The sequence below is a fragment of the Caretta caretta genome, chromosome 3, assembly GCF_965140235.1.
Source record: "Caretta caretta isolate rCarCar2 chromosome 3, rCarCar1.hap1, whole genome shotgun sequence".
In the NCBI taxonomy this organism is placed as follows: Eukaryota; Metazoa; Chordata; order Testudines; family Cheloniidae; genus Caretta; species Caretta caretta.
In genome coordinates this window covers 145,889,921-145,915,124 of record NC_134208.1, presented here as the reverse complement: position 1 = coordinate 145,915,124, position 25,204 = coordinate 145,889,921, and the positions used below count along the sequence as shown (strand labels likewise).

The 25,204-nt window shown below is 39.3% G+C and overlaps 1 protein-coding gene across 7 annotated transcripts in view; it reads right to left on the bottom strand.

Moving 5' to 3' along the window:
- CRIM1 (cysteine rich transmembrane BMP regulator 1) overlaps positions 1 to 25,204 on the bottom strand; it is a 307,580-nt gene that overhangs the window by 125,443 nt on the left and 156,933 nt on the right. For all 7 annotated transcript variants that reach the window (XM_075126992.1, XM_075126987.1, XM_048843698.2 and 4 more), the window contains one exon: positions 8,253 to 8,435. In XM_075126992.1, coding sequence (XP_074983093.1) covers positions 8,253 to 8,435 — 183 coding nt within the window. The remainder of the gene's footprint in view (positions 1 to 8,252; positions 8,436 to 25,204) is intronic.

Sequence of the window (25,204 nt, the reverse complement as noted above, 5' to 3'; positions counted from 1 at the left end):
CAACGCTTCACAGCACGTAATTTGAATCAAATCTCAAATTCAAACATAAGAACAATTATTGAGGTGACAATCGGGGTCCTTCAGATCCAGCCTGGGGTAGGAAGGCCCAGGGTAAGCCTAAGGCTGATTAGAGCCTAGTAACAAGTGTTGAAAAGTGTGCACTTGTGAAGAACACATACATACTATGAGTGCATATTGGTGTAATTATATTAAAAAAATGGATAGGAGACTGGATGTTCAAATGCATAATATAGTTCTGCAGTCACTATGAGAGGGGATATCAAAAGAATAGACAAACATTAGGAAGTGGCTATATCCCAGTAGTTGCATCTATGCATATACAGATAATCCTTACAGAAGTGGAAATTCTTAGACTCGTTTGAAATATTCCACTGGACATACTCTTCACCTACCTAGCACCTCTGTGTACTCTAAAGACAAAAATGGTGCAGGGATCTTTGCCCCAACTTTCAAATACAACCAATTTAGACAAATTCAGCAGAAAATATAGGCGCTGACTCTGTGGGTGCTCTGGAGCTGAAACACCCATAGGAAAAAAAACAGTGGATGCTCAGCACCCACCAGTGGCCCTGCTGATCAGCCCCTCCCCCTCCCCCACAGCAGCTCACATCCATTGGTGATCAGCTGTTCAGCAGCATGCAGGAGGTGCTAGGGGGAGGAGCTGGGGCAGGAAGAGGTGAAGCAAGGGAAGGGCACACTTAGGGGAGGGAGCAGAACAGGGCGGGAAGAGGTGGGGTGGTGCAGGCAAGGGAAGAGGTGCGGTGGAGTCTGGGGTGGAGCACGGGATGATCACCCCTGGGGAAACCAGAAAGTTGGCACCTCTGGCTGAAAAGATTTTTTTTTTTTTTTTTTTTGGTAAAAACTTACTAGCAAGAGAAAACAGGGTTATAACAAACTATTTTGCACCCTTAACTAGAGTAAAGTGGACACTAGCAAGTGAATGCTAGAATATAAAAAACATCATGTTAAGAGACTCATTTCCAGATTGTTCCAATTTATGTACTATGTAGGATTGCTAACAAATCAGTTAGGTTCCAAAACAGTGTGACCTTCTACATTAAACTGCATGTAGAATAAGCATACACAAAAATACAAACTTAGATTTCATACTTCAGGACCTAACTCTATTTTTTTATACTTTTGTATATTATATGTGTATAATTAGCAAACAGACTGCATTTTGTTTTCTAACTGTTGAAAGGCCATGAATTTACATTGGTGAGACAAGTTCACCCTGTAAACCACCTGGTTATGTTGTTATTAACACCCCGTGACCTTAGGACATAAAAAGTAAGCCTTCCCCTATACTTTTTGGGACTTAGCATTGACATCAGATTGCGTGCTTAGTGCCTTTTGTAGAAAAATCCTTTTTTCTCCCTGTGTCCCCCCGGTTTTTGCATAATACAGAGACATACATGCCACAATGACATTACTTTGCCCTATCAGGTCAAGTTCAAAGCTTTAACAGTTATTTGCATTACTCTCTACAACACAGTTTCATCTCTTGGAATTTAAAACTCCAAGACCTGCTTCCTTGTTACTAAAGAAAATGAGATACGTGTGCCTCAGGGCATGTTACTGTAATCATCATGCTTATGTTTGGGAACATACCTCTTCATACTGAGGTTTCTCTTCAATATTCATGCAAATGAATAATGCTATTCTACATATGCTTTCCCACAACTACAAAGAAAAGTATATTTTGATCTTCAGGAATGTACTCAACTCATCCAAATTAGCAACGGTGCTGATGTATTTTGTTCACAAACACAAAAAGGAAACATATGTATCTCTATTACAATTTTTTACATTAGATATAAAAAACAAGCAGTAATTCTAGATTACAAAACAAACAATAACTCAAACTAGCACTACATTTGAGACATAGCCAACATTTTAATAGTTAACACTAGCAACTAACAACAGGAGCAAATCCCAAATACTGTGCAGAGATAAACTTTCCTCTCCCCTAGGTTAAATTCCAGACCATAGATGTGCTTCAAGGATTTGAAGAGAAAACAGTCTTATCTCCAAGAACAAAGGAGTCGAAATGAGTGATACCACCAACAATGAGAAAGTTGGGTTATTTCTTGAAGTTTCATCGGCTGCCCTTATAAAGATACAAACAGCTGTATTCAGAAGACTAACCCCCTGGTTTCATTACAGGGAGAGCTATAGCAATGCCTATAGTTAAGGTTTCCTAGCACTTCCCATTATAAGCCCCTGTTTTCAGTTGCTCATAACTTTGCCAAATTGTAACCATTTAGACTGAAAATTTGTATGCTAGGTTTGTGATTCCCCTCTCCCCCCTTATGTGTCAGTGAAAATTGTTAAGCCATTTCCAAAACAGAGGTTACGGGAAAATAGGGAGTTTTGATAATGTTAAAAAATTATCCCACTTGTCCTTTGAAGAGCTCTAGTGCTTCTCTGGTTTGGAACAAGAACTTTAATGTTGGCAGGAGATAACACTGGAGTCAGACAGCTGCCTTTTTTTGTACCCATGAAAATCTACCTGGATTTGGCTAAACCGTAGATCTGAAAAATAACCATTTGCACATCTCACCATTTACAAAAGTTTAACAGCAAGCCGCTAAAAAGTTCATATCTCTGAATACTGGTTCTTCACTGAGCATGCTCAGGGGCCTCACTGACATTTTATCTGCACTGAAAATATTACACGTCCACACTACCTTCCATCTGCACTGAGGATGCTCCACAGCCCCACAAAGCTTGAGTTCTAATGGAGCAGTGTAACAGTAACTATCCCTTTGGGAAAAGAGCTGGTCAGGGAACCAGGAGACTGCGAGTTCTAGTCTCACCTATTCCACTTACTCGTATTAATAATTCTGTTCACTTCATACCCCTTATTATTGAACAAGTCTTCATACCCCTAAATTAAGTGACAGTCAGATATCATTCCCCACATTTTACATATTTTAAATATATATTATATTTAAACATATATTAAATATGTTCTAAAAAGTAGGTTGTAGGTGATCTCTTCTGGCAGAGCCAAAAATAGAACCTTCTCTCTAATGTGGTATGCCCAAGTCTCACTTATAATCACACTATCTTGCAGAATGAATGTGCCAAACTTATATGCTTGGCTGTGCCATCTATAACCACCAGAACATACAAAGAGTTTACAAACCCTGACTCACCATTTCAACGCTCTCCAGCAAATGCTTGTGTACACCACTGATAAAGTAGCTTTTCCATTTCCCTCTCATGGTTAGTTCACAAATAACAACAGTTTACTACTCCTATTGCTTACTCCTGTAGCTGTGCAACTAAAGATATGAGATATGAGCTGTGCAACTAAAGGTTCTGTGTAAAAATAATCTAAAACACCAATGACTTATATGGGGATCATTATGGTCTAATATGATGTATTTTTCTTTTCTTTCTTTTCCCCAAATCCTAGGAAATTACACTAAAAACATGATATTAAAAGAACATTAAGACTGCAAAGTCAAGCACCCAAAAGTTATTGAACTTATCAGATTTTTTCCACTTTGTGTGGGTATTCATTGCGATAAAACTGGATGCAACTGAGTGACATGATCACACAGTACTTTTTTTACGGACATCTGTTTCATTCAGTGCACAAGATGGTAAATCAGCAAAATTCTTTAAAAGAAATAAGGATGTTCTCTTTTGGTCAAGGCACTGGACTGGAAACTCAGGACTGCTAAGCTCTTCACCTCATTCTGCCACAAACTTTTTATACAATGATGGCCAATACTATCAAAATGCACAAACACAAGGGGGCAAAATTAAGGCTGCACAGACCAGCTTAATTCTGGTAATTCTTATCTTTTGAGGTCTTGTCTTTGCAACCGTAATGTTCCTTAAACTTACGGGGTTTTTATGTAATTATTTAATTTTTCTTACCCCAAACCAATATAAGCCATACTCATTGGAAAAGAATAAGGAGATATCTCTTCTCATAAAACTCTATGGGCGGGACTGTGACTAGCCTTTATACAAATGCAGAAGGAGAGCACCGAGAGATCTTCCACAAGCAATGCATATTGTCATGGATGTAAAGAGCAAGCCTTGCTTACTCAGGGACAGTAGATTACACTCCTTGAAGGGGTGTAACAATGGCCACACTCCTCCTTGCTTCCAAAGAAATTCTGGAGGAATTGCAGAAGCTGCAGAAAGATTTCGGTCTTGAAAGATTGGTAGATGCCTGTACCACTATTTGTGAGCTCAAAAGTAAAGGCAAAGAGCACGGAGGATCCATCAAGAAACACAGTTCAAATAATCAGGAAAATTGTAAGTAGACAAAATAAGCAACTGTAACAAGAAAACAAAACACTGAGGAAAAGAAAGTCCACCAAAAATCCCCAACATTCAGAATAGAAGTAAGTAATAATGTGTAACATCTGCACCAACTGAGGATTAACTGATGTCTTTCTAGCTTCTGTTTAGCATAGACCACTTTGGAAATTCAAAAAGAAAAATGTTATCATACAAGGAGCTGAGACAGCTAACTTTGACAGGTGTCCTGTGGACAGAATTTGATTGATTAAGATAGGGGTTGTAAGAGGTTTTATACCAAATTGCAACAGAGTGCTTGAAATCAGCAACTGAACTAGCACTCTGGTCACTGTTTAAACCATTAGTCCCCCCAGAGAGCCTGATTAAGGAAGTTCCTGATTACCAGATCAGATTGGGGCCAGGTAAATTATAAGCTAATTAGCCTATTGACAAGGAAATTGGATAAAAGAGCACCAGAAGGAAGTGCACAGTGGAGGAGAATCAAGAGAGAGAAAAAGGCTAGCTAGGCCTGATAAAGGGAGCTCTCTGTGTGGAGAGACCTTTTCCCACTTCTACCACCTGGGAATAAAAAAAAGGTAGTTATGCTGAATGTCTGTGTAAATAGTATGGCTACATGAGCACGTAAAAGGTGGTGAGACGAAGCACTGGGTGATATCTCCAAAAGGAAGATCAATGAACAATGTATGACAGCAAAAATGACAGGAGCAGGGCATGCCCTATCACACCAAGAGAAGTAGTAAAATTATAATCCCTTAGAGAGAGCCAAACACCTAACCTCACCCAAAAGGACACAACTGAGTCAAAAGGGATTTACAGAAGAAGGGAACAAGTATTTTGCTTGCCAGTTACTGAAAAGCCAGAGCCCATACTTCCCTGACATCAAGATATGGGAAGCCATACCAGAAAAGGAGGCATATAAGCAGCACGCAAGACCAATGTCAGACAACCAGGCAAATGAAGCAAGAGCCTGACTGTTGTATCAGACAAGGCCAAATTAAAAAACAGCTGAGACTAAAAACCAGATCTGAGAGATGGGGTTCTGCTGACAACTGTCTAATCATTATCTATTGTATCCTGTCTACCAGGAACCAGTCACGCCAAGAGAATTCCATTTGAAGTTTCTGATATCCTAACTCGCAACATCTAAGAGAGAATAAAAACTAATTAACTTGGCAGTCCCATTTGCAGTGTCTCAGATGAGGAAAGGTAAATCTGATTTTTTTAAAAGCAGCCTAACATAGTAGTGAACCATTTATCAGAATAAGTTGCTGACAAATGACGTAGTACCAACTTTTCAGTAAACAAGAGAGATCATGGGCCACCTTCTTTGTGTTGTAACTCTGGCAGAGAAGTGGCCCCTATATTTGAGTGTATGAAAGTCATTTAGATACAACAGTGAACATACCATACAATCATCAGAAAGAGAGAGAGAGCGGTTTCCACACCATTAATCAAATATCGTTTAATTTTAATTGACATATATATGTTTATGCTTATAAGGTCTGATCCTGGAAATTTTATGCATACAAACAGTCCCACTGAAGCAAAAACCCCATCCAATTAAGGCAGTGGTTCTCAGTCTTTCCAGACTACTATACCCCTTTCAGGAATCTGATTTGTCTCGCATACCTCAAGTGTCACCTCAATTAAAAACTATTTCCTTACAAAAAATTAGATATAAATATACAAAAGTGTCACAGCACACGGTTACTGAAAAATTGCTTACTTTCTCATTTTTACCATATAATTATAAAATAAATTACTGGAAGATAAATATTGCACTTATATTTCAGTGTACTTTATGCCCGAGCCCTGCCACCTGGGGCTGAAACATGTAACTTATCTTCATAGGGTCCCCTGTGGCATGCGGCCCCAGGAAACTGTCCTGCTTGCCACCCCCTAACGCTAGCCCTGAACTTGTGACTCCCTGAACCTGAACTTGTGACTGTCCCACAAAGCCCATCGGGGTCACAACCCCCAGGTTGAGAAACACTGAATAAGGCAAATATCTAGATGAGTTGACCTACCCCCAGTTGACCTCTGTGTACTCCTGATTGAGAACCACTGACTCAAGAGAACTACTCATGTGAGCAAGAAATACACATTCAGGTGAGAAACGGTTACATGACTGGATCCAGAGTTAACACTGAAAAAGTACATTGTCACATGGCACATTTAGTACTCTCCAGGCTGTAATCAATTAAATATTTCTACCTAAGTAACAACAGCAACATTTAACTTGTATAGCCCCTTTCTTCTATAGATCTTAATGTACCTTAGAAACTTTACTGAATTCATCCTTACACCACTAGTGTGAGGTAGGAAACTGAAAAATCCATATTTACAGATGGAAAAATCGAGGCTAGGAAAGTTTAAGGGACTTGCCGAATATCGCACACTAATTTTGCAGCTGAGCTAGGAACAGAACTCAGATCTCGACTCTTAGGGCACGTCTACACTAATGCGTAAATCAATCTAACTTATGTCACTCAGGAGTGTGAAAAAGACACCCCCTGAGCGACGCAAATTACAGAGACCTAAGCGCTGTCCACACTGGCGCTATGTTGGCAGGAGACGCTCTCCCGTCAGCACACAGTCTCTTCACCAGACGCAGTGCAACTGCGCCAATGTAGCTCTTTTAGTGTAGACCTGCCCTTAGTCATATGCATGTGTATTAATAAATTACAAAATAAGAGCATGTCACAAAAGACCACGACAATATACATTCACATCCTACAGCCATGAAAAACCCCTCAAACAAGCCAAAACAAGCCCACCAATACGAGCTGGACAAACCAAGGAGTCTCACAGCATACTCTAATGTTCAACAAACATGAGTTTCTGTCAGATCAATGGGAGAGCGCCATCTCCTTGTTGAGGCCCCTCCACTGAGGATGCTTTGTCTCCAGCCTCCTCAGGTACAAATCTGGACATGGTTAGATTAAGCATCCTGGCTTATCTCACCTGCTCACAAGTGATCTGAAAGAAACACAAGACCTAAACCCTAAGGGACTTTACAGGACCAAACCAATACATACTGAATATACTGAACACTTTAGCTAAGGAGCAGCTGCTCAAGCTAGGCAATTCAGAACTCATCTGGATCAACTCCTCTAAAAGCGTAATGGAAAAGGAACAAAGTTGGAGCAACCCACCCAATAACTCAAAGAGCTCTCTCTCTGCTTCCTGATCTCAACAAACTCAAGTTTTGGCAACTTCAACCACCTAAGAGTGGTAGTCGTCCTTAGAGACATGGCTGGCAAAGGATGCATCAAATAATTTCTTGTCTCAGTGTTGGTGCAAGCCAGAGATTAATGTGAGACTTCCTATATAATCCTTTTTAGGCCAATGAGAGAGTCACCCAAAATGAGAGAGATCATAGCAGCATGGCACACAGAGAAGGCGGCTATCAAGGAGAGAGAGAGAGAGAGAGAGAGAGAGAGAGCGCACAACCCACTCTCAGACTGGAACCACAAGCATTCCATATGCCTACCCATTTTGGAAATAAACCGCCATAAATGCAAAGCAGAGAAATCCGTGTCATGTTGACGGAAGGCAGAAGGAAGTCTGGGGTTTTTTTTGGCAGGGTGTTAATTAATGGGAGACTTGTGCAACAGAGCAGTCCATCTAGTTGTGTGGATACAGAATCAAGGAGCAGCCTCCGCGATACAAGGCCTTCAGGAGGAATTAAGCCATTTTTTAATTATTACGGTTGTGCTTGTACCTGGCATGAGATAGCTGTGGCTAGAGTGGAAACAGTGCACCAAACATAGCAGCCAGCAACTGTAGAAGATCATTTGGATTAAAAAAACACTATCTATATTTTGCCAAAACTTTAGAATGACAAAATGTGACAACGCACACTGGCTCAGAGAGCTAATCACCACTTAAAAGACAAATAAGAGAGAGCAGCTGTAATAAGTGAATATTAAGAAAAAAATTACCTTCACAGACTGGACAGCACTCTCCTTCTGGCACGTAGTACCTGTCACAGTGCAGCTCACCACACTGGGCTGAGAAACAAATCGAGACACCACCTTGACATCGACAGAAACGACAGGCATCCATTCGAAACATGTCTCCATCATAATACTCCACACTGTTAAATATGCAAGCTGGCTTCACTTCTGAAAGAAATAAAAAGAAAAAAAGTGGATTTTGTAGTTTTAAATAATTTTATAAACAAAGAAGAATTCTCTCTCATAAGAATATCTGCCCCTAGCAAAAATACCAAAAATCCTTGGTGAAAGGCTGTGCTGAAAAAAGGAAATTACTATCTTAAAGTAATTTTAAAATGTGAATTCCAAATATGGCCATCCATTTATTCTTATTACTTTACAATGAAAAAGCACCCATTCAAAGGTTTTGAAGCTCTTGAGAGCCCTTTTAAAAAACAAGCATATGCCCAACAATTATCCAAAGACCAAAAATACCAGCAACTACATTTAATTTAACCTTGCCCGCAGCAGAATCTCCACGAGAACCAATGCCACTACTACCCATCACTCAACTCATTATAGGCCAGGGAGAAAAGATGAGCTCTGCAGTCCACTCTGAAGTTTAACAAACTCATGCTGCCGGTGACACAAAGTGATACAGAGACAGTGAGAGAAAATGTCTCTTTTTTAAACAAAGCTTTGTATTTTTTTCCCAAAACAATTATTTTCCCCTAGAGTTTGTGATCTTTCACATACATAAAATATTTGAGGGTCTGTTTCTTCAGTGGGAAGACAGTTAAATACTATTCAAAAACATTCCCAGGGCAGCAAGATTATATATAAACATAATTCTGCACCTTTATAATTTGAGTATTGACTAGAATTAAAATTTACTTATCCCTCTACAATGGTGTTGATCAGTTCTTTCTAGTCTTGCTTAGTTACAAGTTATCAGTACTACCACCTCTCATGATTTTATCACAACTCTGCTTATGAAAACATGAAAGGCTGTCAACTGACAAATTTTCCTTTATTTAAAATGACCACCATTTCCCATTACTGTCAACAAGTTGGCTGCTTTTTCCTTGCAGTCTATCTGCATGTGGAAGTGAGGCTGCACATAATAAAGTTGGCTGCCACCTCCCACTGTTTTCAATGAGATTGACGCCATGCTCACAGGCAAAATTGCTGCCACTTTATGGTTCAGGGGCTGGACAGGACACAGGCCTGTATGGAGCATCAGGGACACTATGAATGGTGGGTCGGGAGAGTGAGGGGGAACAAGAGGTAGATTTAAAGGTTGCAGGGAGGTGAGGGGTCCAAGGATAGTGATGTGATGGGAGATAGAGGGGATAAAATGACAGTTCCCCCAGCTGGGGAGAGGCGCATGGTAGGCAAGGGGAATCTCTCTGAGCAGCCAGGGGAAGGAAGCGCTATTGGACTTTAATTTGCAACACCTGATCCATAATGTTGTTTAATTTAAGATACCATGTAGAAATTTCTAAAATGTATGAGCTGTAACATTCCTTTCCATCAGAGACCTGCCCAAAGTTAGTTTCCCAGTATAACTTGCAGCCTAAGTTTACAGGTGGATGGATATAAAAATACAAATTAACTAACAACTTCTAAAAACTTTGCTAAAATATAGTTTTTCTATATGTGTGACTGTATGGTGTAATACCACAATATGAATGGTGATAATCTGAAATGACCCACTAATTCATGAATAATGCTGTGATCCCAAAGTCATATAAACAAAACCACTGCACCACTTTACATTACCACATATTCTGTATATGCCATATATGTTACAGTAGAACTTTTTAATTAACATTTTATAGAGTTTTTAAAAACTGGGACTATTTCATGAAGAGGGTGCATATCTAGCAACCACTATCACTTCATTCTTAGTTGAAGGCATATGTCTTTAGCTCGTCAAACTGGTTCACAGTCTTGGGGTCCTTCAGGATTCCTCATGTCTTTTGGACACACCACACACACACTCTTCTATCTACAATTTCCCCATCTTACCATACATGAACCTGGATAGAATGATGTACGGCTTCATAATCTACAAGATGTACTATTTCAATTTAACATATATAAAGCACTAGTAAATGGAAGCCCATACTATCACATGGGTGTGGCATTTGGGCCAAGTAATCCATAATCTGTAGTCTCGCCTTCATCCAACCAATTAAATTGTTGCATGCAACTTTGCTATACAGTAATGGTGGCAATTCATTGTGTTACTTCTGATGTAACAATGGTTTAGAGCTCTTGGGATGGCAAATATACATGCCTTACCGTAGCTGTACACTGCATTGGTGTAATTTGCAAAGTCAAAATAGCTGAGAACTTAAAACAATGGATGGTAACAGATCATGAATCGCAGTGATCCTTGAACCTTGTGGATATTCTAAACAAAAAGAGCTCTCAACCATGCTTGTAGCTGTTTCCATCGCTTCACATTGACTCAGACATTCTAGGCTGCAGTGACACAGACAGGTGACAATTCTGGAATCCTAAATAGGTAATCACGTCAAGTTTTAAAAGAGCTTCAATTAGTCCAGAATACAGCAAGCACATCTCCTTAGCCACCAAGATCACATCACCCCAGCTTTGTTCACAAGACTGCCCCCTGGGACAAATTGAAGGTAACTTTTGGCCTAAGATTTTGTTGGCTGTGAAGTGATTGTTAGAACTAACTTTTGTGTGTGAGTGTGTGTGTATGTGTGTGCATGCGTGTGTATAATATAATTAAATTAAAATTTAGAATTAGCAGGTTTTTGTAGAAAGCAGTAAAATTAACGAAACATCTTAATTTGTGAGGTTAGAGATTTTTTTCCCCTTCGTGCGCCTCTAACATTAAGACAAGTTTTCTTTAAGATTTTACTGCATTTCAATGACATTTTTAAATATCCCCAACTCAGGTGTCTATGTTCAACTCCAGTCTCAAGGTATGCAGTAGGACTGCTACTGTGAAACTTGGAGGTTGAAGCTGGTTCTCTCTTAGCGATTCTGATGTTTAATTTATATAGGTCTGTTTCTCTGTCTTTAAGGCATATTATAAAAAACAGAGAAAGGGGGAGACCAGAAGAGGAAATGCCATAAGAGCTATTGTGTCCAGGAAACTAGCTATGACCTCATTAGAAAGCGATTCACATAAAGATTTGTGAAATATTACAATTGTATGTACTCTGAGTTGTTAGTTTAAAAACAAAAGGAGTACTTGTGGCACCTTAGAGACTAACAAATTTATTTGAGCATTTAAAAACAGTTTCTTGAAAAGGAGAAAGTGCTAATAAAAAAGGTCTTTAATCCACTTGTTCATTATTTCACTGATTTTGAGTGTAGCCTTGAATCTATGCCTGACTAGGACAGCAGAGAAATTCCCTGTCGAGAATGTCTACTTACTGTTAAAAGGCAAAAAAAAAAACAAAAAAAAAACTATATCAAACAACAATAATTGTAATCTTGAAAAAAAGATGATAAATGTCCTTAATGAAAAAAAATTGGAATAAATATCTCACTATGAATCTGCATCTTTGCACCATCAGGATTTGACAGGATTTATGGGTATATAATTCTCAAGGCTCTGAGTTTGCCATAATATATTTATCATGAAGTAATTAAGATGGAGAGACAGAATGATTTGAATAGGGCAACCATTTTCTTTAAATTAAAAATGTACTTAAAATATTCAGTTTCAAATATATCACTGTGCCCTTCACTGCCATGATACCTCAGCCACAATGAGGTGGCAACAGCATCTATTATGAGTTCCATTACCATAATGCCTACGAGTTATAGTCATGGATCAGGACCCCAGAGCATGGGGTCCTCCATGAACTTATCTAATTCTTTTTTGACTCAGTTATAATGTTGGCCTTTACAACATCCTCTGGCAATGAGTTCCACAGGTAGACAGAGTTGTGTGAAGAAGTACTTCCTAATCTTAGTTTTAAACCTCCTGCCTATTATTTCACCCCTATTTCTTTGGGTGCTCCCTGGTTTTTGTGTTATGCGAAAGGGTAAACAACACTTCCTAATTCACTGTCTCCACACCATTCATGATTTTCTAGATGTAGATCATATCCCCACTTAGTCATCTCTTTTCCAGGCTGAACAGTCCCAGTATTTTGAAAATCTCTTCATATGGAGGCTGTTCCATACCCCTAATAATTTTTGCTGCCCTTCTCTGTACTTTTCCAATTTTAATGTATCTTTTTTGAGATGGGGCAACCAGAACTGCACGCAGTATTCAAGCTGTGGGTGTACCATGGATTTATATAGTGGCATTATCATATTTCCTGTCTTATTGTCTAGCCCTTTCCTAATGGTTCTTAACATTGTTAGCTTTTTGACTGCCACTGCATATGGAGCAGGTGTTTTCAGAGAATTAACCACAATGACTCCAACATCTTTCTTGAGTTGTAACAGCTAATTTAGACCCTATTATTTTGTACATATAGGTGGGATGTTTTCCACTATGCATTACTTTGCACTTATCAATACCGAATTTCATCTGCCTTTTTGTTGCCCAGTCACCCAGTCTTTCGAGATCCCTTTGTAACTCTGAGGTCAGCTTCGGAGTTAACAATCTTGAGTAATTTCGAATTATCTGCAAATTTTGCCACCTCACTGTTCACCCCTTTTTTCAGAACGTTTATGAATATGCAGAACAGCACAGATCCTTGAAGGACCCTGCTATTTACTTCTCTCCATTGTGAAAAGTGACCATTTATCCCTACTATTTAATACAGTATACTTGGACTTTCAGAAAGCCTTTTTTTAAAATCATCACTATATTAGCTATCCTCCAGTCGTCTGGTACAGAGGTTGATTTAAGCAACAGGTTACATATCACAGTTAGTAGTTCTGCAATTTCATATTTGGGTTCCTTCAGAATTCCTGGGTGAATACCATCTGGTCCTGGTAACTTCTTATTGTTTAATTTATGAATTTGTTCCAAAACCTCCTCTAATGACATCACAATCTGGGGCAGTTCCTCAGATATTTCACCAAAAAAGAATGGCTCAGATGTGGGAATCTCCCGACATCCTCTGCAGTGAAGACCGATGCAAATTCATTTAGCTTCTCCACAACAGCCTTGTATTCCCTGAGTACTTCTTTAGCAGATTGATCGTCTGGGGCCACACTAATTGGCAGACTTCCTCCTTCTGATATACTTACAAAAACTAACAGCAACATTTGTTTAGTCTTTTGATGATTGCTCTTTAAATTCTTTTTTGCCCTGCCTCATCATACTTATATACTTAAGTTCCTGGTGTTTATGCCCCTTTCTATATTTTTCTTCACTAGAATCTGACTTTCAGTTTTTAAAGGATGTCTTTTTGTCTCTAACTACTTCTTATTCTATTGTTTAGCCATGGTGGGTATTTTTTTTTTTTTTTGGTCCCATCACTGGGTGTTTTTTTAAGTAGGGGTTTACACTTAGTTTGAGCCTGTATTATGGTACATTTAAATAGCTTCCATGAAGCTTGTAGGTATTCACTCATAGAATCACAGAATATCAGGGTTGGAAGGGACCTCAGGAGGTCATCTAGTCCAACCCCCTGCTCAAAACAGGACCAATTCCCAACTAAATCATCCCAGCCAGGGCTTTGTCAAGCCTGACCTTAAAAATCTCTAAGGAAGAAGATTCCACCACCTCCCAAGGTAATGCATTCCAGTGCTTCACCACCCTCCTAGTGAAAAAGTTTTTCCTAATATCCAACCTAAACCTCCCCCACTGCAACTTGAGACCATTACTCCTCGTTCTGTCATCTGCTACCACTGCGAACAGTCTAGATCCATCATCTTTGGAACCCCCTTTCAGGTAGTTGAAAGCAGCTATCAAATCCCCCCTCATTCTTCTCTTCTGCAGACCAAACAATCCCAGTTCCCTCAGCCTCTCCTCATAAGTCATGTGCTTCAGTCCCCTAATCATTTTTGTTGCCCTCCGCTGGACATTTTCCAATTTTTCCACATCCTTCTTGTAGTGTGGGGCCCAAAACTGGACACAGTACTCCAGATGAAGCCTCACCAATGTCGAATAGAGGGGAATGATCACGTCCCTCGATCTGCTGGCAATGCCCCTACTTATACAGGCCAAAATGCCATGGGCCTTCTTGGCAACAAGGGCACACTGTTGACTCATATCCAGCTTCTCGTCCACTGTAATCCTAGGTCCTTTTCTGCTGAACTGCTGCCTAGCCGCTCGGTCCCTAGTCTGTGGCAGTGCATGGGATTCTTCCATCCTAAGCACAGGACTCTGCACTTGTGTTTGTTGAACCTCATCAGATTTCTTTTGGTCCAATCCTCTAATTTGTCTAGGTCCCTCTGTAACCTATCCCGACCCTCCAGTGTATCTACCTCTCCTCCCAGTTTAGTGTCATCTGAAAACTTGCTGAGGGTGCAATCCACACCATCCTCCAGATCATTAATGAAGATATTGAACAAAACCGGCCCCAGGACCGACCCTTGGGGCACTCCGCTTGATACCAGCTGCCAACTAGACATGGAGCCATTGATCACTACCTGTTGAGCTCAACGATCTAGCCAGCTTTCTATCCACCTTATAGTCCATTCATCCAGCCCATACTTCTTTAACTTGCTGGCAAGAATACTGTGGGAGACCCTGTCAAAAGCTTTGCTAAAATCAAGGAACACGTCGTCCACTGCTTTCTCCTCATCCACAGAGCCAGTTATCTCGTCATAGAAGGCAATTAGATTAGTCAGGCATGACTTGCCCTTGGTGAATCCATGCTGACTGCTCCTGATCACTTTCCTCTCCGTTAAGTGCTTCAGAATTGATTCCTTGAGGACCTGCTCCATGATTTTTCCAGGGACTGAGGTAGGGCTGACTAACCTGTAGTTCCCCAGATCCTCCTCCTTCCCTTTTTAAAAGATGGGCATTACTTTAGCCTTTTTTGAGTCATCCGGGACTTCCCCCGATCACCATGAGTTTTCAAAGATAATGGCTCTGCAATCACATCCGCCAACTCCTTTAGCACCCTCGGATGCAGCACATCCAGTCCCATGGACTTGTGCTCGTCCAGCTTTTCTAAATACTCCCGAACCACTTTTCTCCACAGAGGGCTGGTCACCTCCTCCCCATGCTGTGCTGCTCAGTGCAGTTGTCTGGGAGCTGACCTTGTTCGCGAAGACAGAGGCAAAAAAAGCGTTGAATACATTAGCTTTTTCCAGATCCTCTGTCACTAGGTTGCCTCCCTCATTCAGTAAGGGGCCCACACTTTCCTTGACTTTCTTCTTGTTGCTAACATACCTGAAGAAACCCTTCTTGTTACTCTTAACATCTCTTGCTAGCTGCAATTTAAAGTGTGATTTGGCCTTCCTGATTTCACTCCTGCATGCCTGAGCAATACTTTTATACTCTTGTGACTATTCCTATTCATTTCCATTTAACTAGCTCTCTCCTTTTGTGTACTTTCCCTTTTTGAATTAAATGCTATTGTGGTGGGTTCTTAGGTATTTTCCCCCCTACAAGGATGCTAAATTTAATTACATTATGGGTGCTATTATTGAGTGGTTCAGCTATATTCACCTTGTGGAGCAGAACTAGGACTTGCTGCTCCAACAAGCAGTCATTCATTGTCTAAAAATTGTATCTCTGCATGTACTTGGTCAATCTGAGGATAATTAAAAACCCCCATTATAATTGGGTATTCTGTTTTGTAGCCTCTCTAATCTTCCTGAGCATTTCACAATACCATCACCATCCCAATCAGGTAGTGGGCAGTTTATTCCTAGTACTATATTCTTATTATTCAAGCATGGAATTTCTTTCCATAGAGATTCTGTAGTACAATTTGATGGCAGTTAAAGTCATGTTTGCAGGTAACAGCTGAGGAGAAGAGGAGGGGGGATTTTTTCCCTCCCTTTTTAATAATATAGGGAAGGCCAAAACATGCTTACATTGGGAGGGCAAGGAATCTGATGAGAATGAGATGTTGAGAAGGGTGAAAAGGGGGTGAGAGAAAGGTTGTGGGAGATTAGAAAGCAAGAGGGGATGGCATCACTTGGGCAGGAGGAGGAGAACAGCAAGAAGAAATAGTGAGTAGAGAGTAAAAAGAAAAAGGGGAAAGTGGAGGAAGGTGGTCACACCAAATCTTGCTGATTTTTTTGCTTTAAAGAAATCAGCAAGATGCTATGCAGAAAGGGAGTAGGAGACAGGAGGGGGGGGGCTTGAGGAGGGAATCAAAGTAGTAAAGAGTTAGCTGTGTTTGTGAGTGTAGGACTTGAAAAGGGAGTAGAAGTAGAGCTGTTTGGCTGAGATGACGACAGAATTAAAGAAGGAAAGAGTTAGGTGGTACTGGAGAAAGTGAGCAAGGTCACTGGACTTCTGCCAGAAACATTCAGCATCACAGTAAAAAGAGTATAGAAAATGGATGTTGGGGGGAGGTTTGAGCATTGGCCTGCTAAATTGTGAGCAGGGTTGTGAGCTCAACCCTTGAGGGTTGTGAGCTCAACCCTTGAGGGGGCCATTTAGGGATATTGGGGATTGGTCCTGCTTTAAGCAAGGAGTTTGGACTAGACGACCTCCTGAGGTCCCTTCCAACCCTGATATTCTATGATAAGCCAGCACTGGGGACTGGATGGATGGACCTTGTGATAGAAAGCAAAAGGGTGTGTAGTGGAGATGATCAACAGCTGAATTGCAGGAGGAGAAAGAACTGGGAAAAGGAGAGAGAGGGCTAAGAGCAGAAGATAATTTGTGGATGCTGATAATTTGAAAGTCATGGAAGGAACAGGTGGCAAAGTGAGGAAAAGAGGGCCAATGAGCAAAGTTGAAGGAGACAAGGTGGTGGTCAAAGGGAAATCAGTGACGGAGAGATAAGAGAGGAATCAGAACTTGGTGAAGACAAAATGAGCAACCATTTTAGGAAGTGGGAGGGTTGATCCATATTTGCAGGTGAAGTAAGGAGGTGAGAGCAAGAAGGCAGGAAGCTAGGGGATAAGATGGGATATCAGTATAGAGAGAAAAATAATCAAGGAGGATGGGGGTGGGATTGCGATGTGAGGAAGACAGTACTTCAAGAGGTGAAGTCAGAGAGGAAGGTGGAAAGCGGAAGAGTCAAGTGGTCAACAGATAACATGGAGGGGGAGAAGAGAAAAGTCAGATGAGGTATTCAAAGAAAGAGAGTAAGTGGAAGAGGAGCGATGGACTAGAAGTAGCAAGATCAGGAGAAAAAAGCCTACTGCCTTCACTGTGATCTTTGGAAGTAACTCTAGAGCAGGGGAAGTGGGAGAAGGTGAGACCACTGCACAAGAGAGAATGATGGCAGCAGCAGCAACTGTGTCAGAAGGGAAAATTCAGGCCTCAGAGACTAAAATGGAGAGGGTGGGAGATGAAATGATCATGTTTTTCTCACTTTTTAAAAGAAAATAGGTGGAATGAGGATTACAGACGGAACAAGATTTAGGGAGGAGGCAGGTATGATGGTAGAGGAGGAGAGGCTCCGTTAATACACATTCCCCTTATAACTGAGCTACTTCTTACTCCCTCTCATTTGTGGTATTTTCTCAACTCAGGAAATGTGCAAAGTTAGATGGTGTGAATAACTATCTGGATGAATTTTGGGCCTGATTCAATTCCCATGGATGTCAATGGGCATCTTTGCATTGATTTTATAGGGGGTTGGATCAGGTCCTGAAAGAGAAGTGAGCTCTTGAGAATCTCCTACTACAGGCAGAATTGACGTAGAAGCCAGAGCCACTCAGTGGAAAGGAAAAACCCTGGCTACGAAAAGTGTTTGCAATTTTCTTTTACAGACTCTGACTGCAAAGAGGATTTTGAATTGCCTTTTGAACCTCGGCTGCCTTTTTTCATTTAATTTAGCAGACTATCTGCAGGAAGTTCTTTTTTCCTTCAATTATTTGTACCACATACTTCTGGGTTTATTTGTTTCCTACTTGGCCTTGCCTTACCTAACCTGCTGCAGTTGTTGTCTATGATATGAGTATCACTCCATATTAGGAGCAACTGTATTCCACATTAATTAAACATTCATGCAAATGGTCAGTGTCAGTCATTACCTTGTTTTGAGCAGTAGGCTGCACCAGCCCACAATGAGATCTGAATTACTGAGATTTCTCAAGCTGTCCTTAGCTGATGGCTATCTTTGATTAAGGCCATGGAAAAGATTAGAGATGCATTTAGTTTGCAATCCATATCCTCACTAGGCAGTCATTTTGCACAGTAACTTTAGCTATACGAGGAGTTTCAGTGTCTGTTTATAGACAAGTTTTGGAACTTTCTGTAGCAGTATCAATGGGCTCCCAGCCAGCAGAAGGGAAGTGAAACTCAAGACAGCTGTCTGTTGTTAAAATGATTAAAGGTTACAGGATCCCAACAACCTCCAATGACAGAATTCCTTCACTATGCAGCAGGATAGATCATATCAGACTCCTGGAAGAAACTGCTGCAATTAATATGAACCTTAATTAAAATAAAAAGGAAGGAAGCTGATTAACTTAAAATTAGGGCTGTCGATTAATCGCAGTTAATTCACACACTTAACTCAAAAAAATTAACTGTGATTAATCGCACTGTTAAACAATAGAATACCAATTGAAATTTACAAAATATTTTTGGATGTTTTTCTACATTTTCAAATATATTTATTTCATTTACAACACAGAATACCAAATGTACAGTGCTCACTTTATAGTAATTTTTATTTCAAATATTTGCACTGTAAAAAACAAAAGAAATAGTATTTTTCAATTAATCTCATACAAGTACAATCGTGCAATCTCTATCATAAAAGTGTAACTTACAAATGTAGATTTTTTTTGTTACATAACTTAACTCAAAAACAAAACAATGTAAAACTTTAGCGCCTACAAGTCCACTCAGTCCTACTTCTTGTTCAGCCAATTGCTAAGACAAACAAGTTTGTTTACATTTACGGGACATACTGCTGCATGCTTCTTATTTACAATGTCACCTGAAAGTGAGAACAGGCATTAGCATGGCACTTTTGTAGTTGGCATTGTAAGGTATTTATGTGTCAGATATGCTAAACATTCATATACCCCTTCATTCTAAAGACACCATTCTGGAGGACATGCTTCCATGCTGATGATGTTTGTTAAAAAAACAGTACGTTAATTACATTTGTGACTGAACTCCTTGGGGGAGAACTGTATGTCCCCTGCTGTTTTACCTGCATTCTGCCATATATTTCATGTTATAGCAGTCTCAGATGATGACCCAGCACATATTGTTTGATTTACGAACACTGTGACTGTAGATTTGACAAAATGCAAAGAAGGTATCAATGTCAGATTTCTAAAAATAGCTATAGCACTCAACCCAAGGTTTAAGAATCTGAAGTGCTGTCCAAAATCTGAGAGGGACGAGGTGTGGAGCATGCTTTCAGAAGTCTTAAAGAGCAACATTCGTATGTGAAAACTACAGAAACCAAACCACCAAAAAAAAGAAAATCAACCTTCTGCTGGTGGTATCTGACTCAGATGATGAAAATGAACATGTATCGGTCCGCTCTGCTTTGGATCGTTATTGAGGAGAACCCGTGTCAAGGTTCTTTCCCCACTCTGAACTCTAGGGTACAGATGTGGGGACCTGCATGATAGATTCCCTAAGCTTATTCTTACCAGCTTAGGTTAAAAACTTCCCCAAGGTACAAACTTTGCTTTGTCCTTGAACCCTATGCTGCCACCACCAAGCGTTTTAAACAAAGAACAGGGAAAGAGCCCACTTGGAGACGTCTTCCCCCAAAATATCCCTCCAAGCCCTACACCCCCTTTCCTGGGGAAGGCTTGATAAAAATCCTCACCAATTCGTACAGGTGAACACAGACCGAAACTCTTGGATCTTAAGAACAATGAAAAATCTATCAGGTTCTTAAAAGAAGAATTTTAATTAAAGAAAAGATAAAAGAATCACCTCTGTAAAATCAGGATGGTAAATACCTTACAGGGTATTCAGATTCAAAACATAGAGAATCCCAATAGGCAAAACCTTAAGTTACAAAAAGACACAAGAACAGGAATATACATTCCATTCAGCACAGCGTATTTTACCAGCCATTAAACAAAAGGTTTCAGAGTAACAGCCGTGTTAGTCTGTATTTGCAAAAAGAAAAGGAGTACTTGTGGCACCTTAGAGACTAACCAATTTATTTGAGCATGAGCTTTCGTGAGCTACAGCTCACTTCATCGGATGCATACTGTGGAAAATACAGAAGATGTTGTTTGCATCCGATGAAGTGAGCTGTAGCTCTTGAAAGCTCATGCTCAAATAAATTGGTTAGTCTCTAAGGTGCCACAAGTACTCCTTTTCTTTTTTCATTAAACAAAAGGAAATCTAATGCATTTCTAGCTAGATTACTTACTAACAGAAGTTCTGAGACCGCATTCCTGATCTGTTCCCGGCAAAAGCATCACACAGACAGACCCTTTGTTTCCCCCCACTCCAGATTTGAAAGCATCTTGTCTCCTCATTGGTCATTTTGGTCAGGTGCCAGCGAGGTTATCTTAGCTTCTTAACCCTTTACAGGTGAAAGGGTTTTGCCTCTGGCCAGGAGGGATTTTACAGCACTGTATACAGAAAGGTGGTTACCCTTCCCTTTATTTTTATGACAACCCGTCATCAGCATGGATGCATAACTTCTGGAATGGTAGTTGAAGCATGATGGGACATATGAATCTTTAGTACATCTGTCACGTAACTATCTTGCGAGACTGTCTGAGCGATTGGCTGAAGTAGGACTGAGTGGACTTGGAGGCTCTAAAGTTTTACGTTTTATTTTTGAATGCAGTTATTTTTTGTACATAATTTGAATTTTGTAAGTTCAACTTTTATGATAAAGAGATTGCACTACTTATATTAGGTGAATTGAAAATACTATTTCTTTTGTTTTTTACAGTGCAAATATTTGTAATAAAAAATAAGTATAAAGTGAGCACTGTATATTTTGTATTCTGTGTTATAATTGAAAATCAATATATTTGAAAATGTAGAAAACATCCAAAATATTTAAATAAATTGTATTCTATTAACAGTTCAATTAATCATGCAATTAATCATGATTAATTTTTTAATCGCTTGACAACCCTACTTAAAATTGTATGTTGATATAAACAATAGTACTGAAAAGCATACTGTGTGTTCTTTGTATGTACAACTACTCTGCTATTCAGTGAGTGAAGAAACATGAATGTGATATATGCTTGGGGCATTAGCCCTTAGCAATTTTGAAGATCATAATACTATACGTTTTAGTTGACTTGCAAGCATATCCACACAAATAAAAAGCTATGTGGAATACAGACAACTGCGTTATCACTGTTGGTCATACTGTATACTCCCTATGATGACAATTGTTGAAGCTACCTGTAAGTCATTTAGTTCTGTATCTGCTAAAGATTTATCCACAAAAATGAAACAAAGGCTTGGTCTAAAACAAAACTGTAATTTACAGATGCAATATTACTATTACTGCTAATAAAAATGTATTAAGCACCATAAACGTATGGTGCTTTACACACATATTAAAGAAACAGCCCCTAACCCATCCTGAGGGATTTACAGTATAAAGAGAGTTGAAAAATGAAGGATTATGGGAAAAATAGAAATCTGTCAAAGGGAATGGAAGAGAGGAAGGGGAACTTACAACTAAGATTTGGTGTTCTACCATTTACATATAGTATTTTATAACAAAATGGCTTCTTCCCCTCTTTATTTCTTGTTTTGCATACTGCCAAGTTGGTATTGGGGGAAGCCTATGTCATCACGCTAGAGTCCCTAACTTAATATCCTGGTCTCTGCATATTCCAAATATTGCTTTTCTATACCTTTTACAGTAGCAAAGGCTTTATACAGTGGTCCCCGTGAAAGTATTTACAGTTTCGCCTCTTGCCTAGTTTATGGTACCATGGTATTTACACCATTCCTTACACTTAGAAAAGAGTAAGCTAATTACTTACAAATATTAAGTATAACTATTTTAATGGAAACCACTGTAGTTAGACTTAGAATTCACCATGTAGTGCAGGTGAATTTTATCAAACAGTAAACGCTAGTAAAAACAAAAACAAAAAGACACAAAATCACTCCGTTCTAGAAGGACATGTAGAATTTTAAGGGCACTGGATTATAGAATTGCAACTTTAATAATAAATCCAGTTTTCACTATGCTATTAACATTCGCAAAAGTTCTCATTTCAGGCAGTGACTTCCCATGTGTTGTTTCAGCCTATAAGTATTTTCTGAAAGTCTAAGCAAAATCCTTTTTTTATGTTTGCCATATATACACACACACCGTTTCCCCTTTTAAAAATATGTTTATATATATAGCAAGACACATATATACATATTATGAACACAAGCATACATAGTATAATTAAGAAATGAAAATTACATTTAGCGATGTTAAGATTGCATCAGGACACACCTTATCCATCCGAAACATTACGAGCACAGAAATAAGACCTCCACAATGCCTACAATACCACTGATTAATGCACTCCAATACTCCATAATGTTTTCTTCCATCTATAACAGACACCAAAAAGCAATACTTATCTCAGCTTCATCAAACTTGCAACCAAGCATAAAACTTTAAGAGTAACCTCGTATGCTTTTATATGAATTATAGTAACAGATCAGCACATTAGATTGTCACACATTCTGTTTTAACATTACAGAGATCACTGTTAAAATTTTTTCCTTTATGTTTAATAAAAAATAGAAAAAGAAAAACGTAATGGAAGTGTTCAGTTCGAGCTAAGTTCATAAAACCATTAGAGCGCTACCTGTACCAGATGAGGTACATCAGCCCAATTGGGCAATTCTGTTTTGTGGGCTGAAGTTAGGCAAGGAGAGTTTGGTTTTGGAGACAGACTTTTAATAATACACATTTTTACAATGCTTAAGAACTCAGAAAAACAAACAATGAGGATGTTCAACAAGGTAGCAATGGCAGATGGAAGTGATGGCATCAGGGGACAGAGCAGAGTGTGTTCAAGGATATGGGACACTTCACCCTTGATGCAGTAGGCAATGTACAGAGGGCTACATGCGGCGAGGAGGTGAGATGTGCTCTGAATAAATAAAGAGACTATAACACTCAGGAAGAGCCATAAGCAGATGGTATTGGGCCAGCATGACTGTCTAAATTGCAATCCAAGGCTAACTGTACTGGATATATAAATAATAGTGAATGATTTACCTATTATATATTATAGATAATAAGTCTTGCCAGCCAGTAGTTCTGGCTGAGAAAAAATAAGGCAGCCACCTATGGTCAGAAAATAACAAACCCTTGAAAATACTTTTCCTAACAATGGTGAGGTGGAAAGGTGACAATACACTGAAAAATTCTGATGGAAACAAGAATATCATTATATGCTCACTACAACCCAAAGTCTAAATAAGGAAACGTACAGTCAATGTGAACTATATGAAGCTGTTTAGTGTGAGGCCTTGCAAAGTTTAGCATGCTAATTAAAACTCAATACTTGACTTCACAAGCTCTGTATGGAGTAGCTAGAAGAGAGTCTTTGGATCTGGAAATGGAGGCGGGGATGACAATGTATAACTGGCAGGAGCAACATAAGTCTTGATTTATAAGCCTGCTCAATCAATAGACTGCAAATTTAAGATTAGGTCTGGCTAGCTAAATTGTTACTCTCTATTCATCATGTTTTATCCTACTTAACTTTTATTTACTTTTGATTTTCTCTGTATTTTCTGAATCAAATATATCTTGCTTTAAGTTAAATTGAAATTTGTGGTCCTTAGATTTGGGAACTTTTTCTCTCTCCCTCTCTCTTTAGAGAACTCCAAAGGAAATAAAAACCTCTCCTTCCCTTCCCCCTCAAGTTACCATTTAAGGAGGAGAAAGTGTGTGTGTGTATATATCTCCTTCCTCTGCTGTTCTAGAATTGACATTCTGAAAAATCCCAGCTGATTTTCACAGTTTTTCAAAGAGAATAATAGTTCAGCCAAAGTCTCTCTCACAGACTAACTCTTTTATGGACACAGACTCTGCTGTATCATGCTACTACATGCTTCCCCCTCCCCCCAAATCTTAGGCTTTGGACAAACTAGGGAATATATTTTTGTCTTTTGTACATTTTTCCTTAAAATAACTCTCCCACAAGCATGCCACTGCCATCTCCTTGCTTCCAGATTTTTGTAGAGAGCAGAGGTGGTCCTGCAATGCTTTGCTTTTTTGGTAACTTTATGCACATTATTGTCTTTGAGCACTACAATTCCATCTGTTCTGCACAGGAATTTCTAGCCCTACCGAGTAAATTCCATTGAATAATACTGAGCCCTGGTGAAGACAACATCCTCTTCATGCAGGATAAATGGAATGTTACAGCTCCACAATGGTATGTCTGCTAATTTTAGGAGTACCTATCTATTAGGTGATAGGCACTCTATAACTCAAATAAACCTGTGTGAATCTTAACATTTGAGTTATTAAATTATAATATTATATTAAATTATTAAATATGTAACATTGTTAAAACAAAGCCATTTGTCTTGGATAAAATACAGACCAGGATTTTCAAAAGTAATAAGTGGTTTTGGGTAGCCAACTGAGAGCAGGCCTAATTATGAAACTTGCCAAACAGTCAGCCTCTGAGAATCAAACTGTTTTAAAGTATCACAAGATTGAGCACCCAAAAACTGAGGCACCCAAAATCACTAGTCCCTTTTGAAATTCTTGGCAATAGGCTCCAATCCTGCTAACATTTACACAGGTTTTTAAATAAAGCCAATTGGCCTATTCAGAACAGTAAAGTTAAACACCTCCTGAATGATTTCAAGGATTGAGGCTATAATTCATTTATAAAGCATCCCTGAACTAAGGTGTTCCCATATTACATGCCTAAAAAGGTCATTAACACAGAATTACACTTGCCCAGTGGTAGCTTATGCCATTCCAGAATGT